Below are 6,000 nucleotides of genomic sequence, written 5' to 3'. Positions count from 1 at the left end.
TAGGGATTTGATTCTTAGAAGGTCCCACTCACCTATTTTATCTTCTCCTGCTTGTAGGTCCTTAATTGTTGAATACCTTTGAGTTGGAACAGGCACATAGCTGACAGTCCAGTGAGTTTTCAGAGGCAGTAAATCACACAGGAGATTTCCCTGTCTTCCTCCTGGGTAGTAGCTGATGGATTTGAGCTGTGTACCTTTGGATTAGCAGCACAATTCCTTTCCACTATGTAAGTTTTCTTAGCCAAATTCAGTGATACCTGGAAATGTGACTTTGCACAACCACAATAGAAGGCAGTTTGATGCATCCTTAGAAAGTTAGGAACAGAGTGATCCATTTGATCATGCAACCCCACTACTAGAGATACACCTCCCAAAGAAATGGACACTCATTTTTATTTTAGCATTATTTACAACAGCAAAGAGGTGGAAATGCCCAAGTGTCCATCAACAGACATGAATAGGAGAACTATGGCGTATTCACACAGTGGAGTATTAAGTACACTGAGAAAACAATAAAGAATTCACAAAAGAGATAAATCTAGAGGATATAAAGAAAATAAGTCCATCACAAAAGAACTGTTATGATAGAAAACTGCAATTCTACAAAGCAGAGGAATGGTTTACATAGGGGTAGACTGATTCTTAAATGATTATTAAGGATGTAAGTATGAGAAAGGGGAATAAAAATTCATAGATAAGTTGGGTGGAAGACTCTGATAAGGGGTTGATCACACATCATTAAGTAATGAATTGTAAGTGCTGTTCTAAAACAAGTGGGTGAAAAATCAATATAATTTGTAAACGTTAAATAAAATTAAAACAGGTTAGTATCTGATTATGTTAAGTATATTAACATGAGTTTTTAAAGTAATAACATTTTTCTGGTTATGTATTGCTTTAACCTCTTGATGCTAAAACTCATCTTGTAATATTTTTTTTTTATCATTAACTGAGTATGGTGCTAGGTTTTCCTCTAAACTCCCAGAGTGCTAATGAAAGTATTTTAATGTTACAGGAATATAAGCGCAAGTTAGCCAGGGTCTCCCTGGTGCGCAAAGAACTCAGGTCCCGGATCCAGAGCCTGCCAGACTTGTCTCGGTTGCCCAATGTCACTGGAGGCCACATGCACCTGCCTTTTGCGGGGGACATCTACAGTGAGGATTGATGACTAGTCTCTTTCCAGAGCTCCAGGACTTTGCAAGAAATGGAGACAGGTTAGGTGACTAGTCCTGTAGCATTATTTTTGTATATTGTTGACAGAGTGACACTAACAAAAGAAACAAGTAATTTATAAAATTGTTTAAAATGTTGGTTTGTTTACTATTTTATTGGTAAATTAACATAACTTAGTTTAAACAACATGATCTCTGTGTATTAATAAGCTCCAAATAGTGATTATTTTCAAAAGATCTTTTGTAAATTTTTTTGATCCAGAGCCTTGTGAGGTTTCATGTTTCTATTTCCTCATGTATTTTCAGATGTTTTTCTTTACTTTCTTCAGTATGTAATCACTGTATACTGTGTCATTTCTAAAGAGGAAAAATGAATCAGGAACTGTTTGTGACTTTATTATGGTGTAGTTAGGACTTGATTGGATAAGGGACTGAATGTTCTAACTTAATCTTTCCCCTTCTCTCCAACCAGAATATCGGTGTGTGCCTCTCAATGCCTTTGATTGCTTATTTCCTAGAGGTCTGTAACCTAACACTAAACATGGATGTTACTTTGAAAGTCGGCTCAAAATCTAGAATATCTTTTCTACAATTGTGATTTCATCATGACTGCTAGAGTAGAAAACTTAGTGTTAAACAGAGACTTCTTGATGAAATTCTTTAGAATAAGATATTAATATGAAAATGCTTTGGAAATGTTACAAATTTTGACACTCTGCTAAAAGGGTAACTTTGATTCTGGAACTGATGGATATTTGTCAAGTCAACCTCCTTTTAATTTAACCAACCCCTTTAATATAAAGGCATCTAAGGGATTAAAAGAAATAGAAAAGAATACTTTTGTAACTCCCTTAGCCACATAGCTTTAAAAACAATAGTATTTTTAGCTCTAATAGGTCAAGAATACAATATTCAATAACATTCAGTAATGTAACTTGGAACATTTTTAATGTTTCCTCAAAGTTCTGAATGAGTGTAAATTTGAGAATTAAGCAATGTTAACATTACAGGGTAGATCTGGTAAATTTTATATTTGTATATTCAGAGTTACCAAAACCACTGTACTTTCCACCTTTTCTTTCTATCTAACCCTGTGTGTTACAACAGTTGCATGCCCTTATACTTTCTGTTAAGGTGCATTGATAAGTCGTGGATTTGCATCCAATGATGACTTAAGATAATTTTTTTTTCATTTATTACTGTAGACATTTTTATTTTTCTGAGCAGATTCAAATTAGAATAGTCAATACGACTGCTCCTTTTAAATCTTATAACCAATTATGTCTCACTAGTGTGAATGACTGCACTCTATTTCTTTGTCAGTATTAGAGGATAGAGTTAAAATTAATTTACATGTGAAGGAGAAAGTGGACATTTGCTTTTAATAACCAATGATTTTGGAAACAGTGCTATTAATGATTTGATGTCTCCCCATAGTAGTGACACTTAGAAACAGTCACCATCTATATATGGGCTAGATTCTAAAGTTTTTTACCTAGCGTTTGGGACTTGGGGCACATTTTCTTACTGAACCAATGGTAAATTACCTATAGAGACTATCACAAAAAGCTCACTCAAGAACCTAATCCACTTAACAGTTAAAATACTTAACTCGTAACGTGGTTGACAAATTGCTAATCATAGATCCTGTCCAGTATTTGTCATGTGAGCCTAAATATGGACATGGCATGTAGTAAACAGATGCACACATTGGAGTATCTCAAGTTGGATCTGTTTGTACTATGTACTTCTGTCACTGGATGTAGAAACAGATGAAAATGATTCCATATGGAAAGATAGCAAATGGATGATTAGAAAACTTTTGTAACCTATTAGAAAAATATACCAAGTAAGGTAGTCTTTTGTTGTTTATGTGAAAGTAAAGCCTGGTAGAATGTCAACTTATTTTCAGCATCTTAACCTTATTTATGATCTGCTAAATTGATAACTTATCCATTTAAGATACTTTTTTCTTCCCCTTTCAAACTAATTTATAAGCTGTATACTCCTGGAGAGATTTGAGATCTTATAGGAGTTTGTTGAAATATTTTCACTGTTCAAGATAGACTTCTGACTTAGATGCTGATTTTAATGCCAGTATCAGCTCTAAATATTTATGATAAAAATGTATTATTTTTTTAAAGAGCTTCATGGGTTTTGTGATAGTGATTATTCAAGAACCTGAAACCCACCCTCAGCCCCTCCTCTGACCAATAATCCACAGAGCCTCAGTTGTTTGCTGATTCATTTCCTGTAAACACGAGAAGTGTGGTCTAGAATTAGTGCCGTGTTTTCAGCCTTAGGACTGTTAACACGGTAAGCCTTAGCAGCATGTAGTCGTCATGTCTGGAAGGAAGGCTTCCTATTCTCATGAAGTAGGATTAAATCATGAGCATTTTCTTTCCTGTATATCTGAGGCAAATCATGCATCTTTGAGTGCAGTTCGGCTTGGCCCTTAAAGAGCACATCACCAAGTTTGTCTAGGGATACCATGGTCCGAATGGATATCCTCATTCACTTCTCCACAAACCGTGCAGAGACCTTTCTGGAGTGGCAATTTGAGTGGATTTCCTGGCTCTGTCTGCTCCTGCCGTCACTATAGTAAGTAAAAGACCATGGGGGTAGCCTGGGGGTCTGAGCGTACCAGCTCTGCTCTCCCCTGAAAGCCACTCCATTGCAGCTGTTTTGATACTGCTTCTTATGTGCACTCTGAATCAGGGTTTTTCTGTACGAAATCCTTCAGAATCAGCAAAAGCTGAACTGGTCTGAGCAGCTTGATTTGCAGAGTTAAGAGAATAAGATGTCTAAGTGAGCATTTCATCTAATACAGTCACTGAACTGGTTCTGAGAAACCTTTAGAGAGAAAATATTCAGAAGCTTATAGGAGTTAATTGGGAAAATTAAAATCTTCCTTCTTGAATTTTCCTTTCTGAAAAAAACTAGCATTACATAAAATAGCATAAAACTACAACTGCTTTGTATTCTATTAAGGAATAGCTCCTAAAGATGTAGTCTTGTTTCATAGTTGTTGCACTATTTCAAAGCTTTTTAAAGTGTAAACCCCATTCTTCTCTGTATAGAAGAGGAATGTTGTGTTAATGAATTTCTTGATACAGAGCATTTCTTGACAAGTGTAATCCAGCCATCCACAGCAGCGTGCTCAGAAGTGGCCGCAGCACACGGGAAGATGAAGTCTGCTTGTTTGTTTACTCTTTTTCTTTGGCTGTATCTGACGACAGTATAAGATGTTCTTAATAAAATTTTCTGTTCTTTTTGAAACGTGTAGGTTATTTTTGTGAACCTAGTGAATTGTATATGGGGTAGAGTGGGGCCACACGTACTGGCAAAGGCCTGGCTGTATTCAACAACCTTACTTACAGACAGAGAACAATACTGGGGTTTTGTGCTTAATTGCTCAAAACCCAAACCAGAACCCACTGCTGCCTAGTCAGTGCTGACATACAGTGACCCTCATCCAGCCTCCAAGGCTGTGAAAGTTGCTGGTGGATTCAGACCACTGACCTGCTGGCTCACAGCTGAGAGATCACCTGGGCTCTGTTGCTTAGTAGTACTTCCTAAGAGCTTTTGAGTGAATGGCTTTACTTGGTACTTTGAACTCCTCCTTGCATGACAAGCCTTCTTTCTGTACCTTAATTTTAAAACCAAATTGAGGAGTATTATAAATCCATCCACAGGAGAAAGATTGGCAGCCTCCTTCCATGTGATTTACAGCCTCTGAAGACCCCTTGGAGGGTCAGCTACCAGTTGGTTCCATCTCCACTGCACATAACAAGAATCCATAGGAACCACGAGGCTGGTCTTTGTGAAACTCCTTTGATAAGACTCACTTGGAGCATTTGCAAAGGAGGTCACAAGTTCTTGTGATTCAGGTGATTGGAACATCCTGAAGGCTTGGAAGACTCAGTGTTCTGATCTTCGATTCCGGATGACATTTGGCTATTTTCTCAGAATTGGGATGCCTTCCGTCCCCATCCCATATTTACCACCTCCATACTAATGGGTTTTGTACAGTGAAAATCCAAGCGACTCGACGGCACATAACAACAACAACAACAACAGTGAAAATCATGAAGCTTGTTTGTGAAAACAAATTCCTTGATCTTATCCCCAGAGATTCTATTTTAGGTTATTGGGACTTAGAAATTTGTGCTTTAAACAAATTCACCAGATGACTGAACTTCAAATTTACTGCCATCAAGTCAGTTCCAACTCATAATGCTCCTCTGTTGGGTTTCTGAGACTCATAGCAGAAGGAGCATGTCCACTTTTCTCCCAAGGAAGCGCTAGTGGATTTGAACCTTGGGAGAAGCACAGCCTTTGGGTTTGAAGTGCAGCAGGCAACAGACTGCACAAGTGGAGCTCTCTGGCAAGGTGATTCGGTTGCAGGTTGTTCCTGGACTCCTCTTTGAAAAGACAATGGTCTACAAAGCAAATTCTTCTCTACAGCATATGAGAAGGGTAGTAACTAACCTGTGTATAGTGTTTACGGTGTTCCAGGAATTTTTCTAAACATTTTCCATGTGCTTTGGGTTAGATTCTCTAATTTCAGTTTTACACGTGGGAAAACGGAAATGAGTCTAAGTATTGGGACAGAACAGTCACACAGCAGAACAGGCAGATGGTCAGACTGGGATTCAAACTCAGTTTCCATCTTTTATTTATAATATTACTCCTGACACTGCATTATTTAGATAGCATTCTCTAAGCACTTTGTAATGCTTTTGTACTCTGCTAGAAAGCGTACATGTTTGTTGTTGGTATTATTTGGCCCCTGAGGTTGTTCTCTGTAACTGCTACCTCTCAAATT

At 37.5% G+C, this 6,000-nt stretch overlaps 1 protein-coding gene across 1 annotated transcript in view; it reads left to right on the top strand.

Annotated features, from left to right (window-relative positions):
* RPRD1A (regulation of nuclear pre-mRNA domain containing 1A) overlaps positions 1 to 1,165 on the top strand; it is a 65,806-nt gene extending 64,641 nt beyond the window's left edge. Inside the window, exon 7 of the mRNA XM_006889188.1 lies at positions 1,016 to 1,165. Within this exon, the coding sequence (XP_006889250.1) occupies positions 1,016 to 1,165 (150 nt within the window). The remainder of the gene's footprint in view (positions 1 to 1,015) is intronic.
* The last annotated feature ends 4,835 nt before the right edge of the window (positions 1,166 to 6,000 follow it).

The sequence above is a fragment of the Elephantulus edwardii genome, unplaced genomic scaffold, assembly GCF_000299155.1.
Source record: "Elephantulus edwardii isolate Elephantulus edwardi_28Jun2011 unplaced genomic scaffold, EleEdw1.0 scaffold00076, whole genome shotgun sequence".
Lineage (NCBI taxonomy): Eukaryota > Metazoa > Chordata > Mammalia > Macroscelidea > Macroscelididae > Elephantulus > Elephantulus edwardii.
Note: the sequence above shows the minus strand (reverse complement) of the source record. Positions and strands in the feature narration are given on the sequence as shown.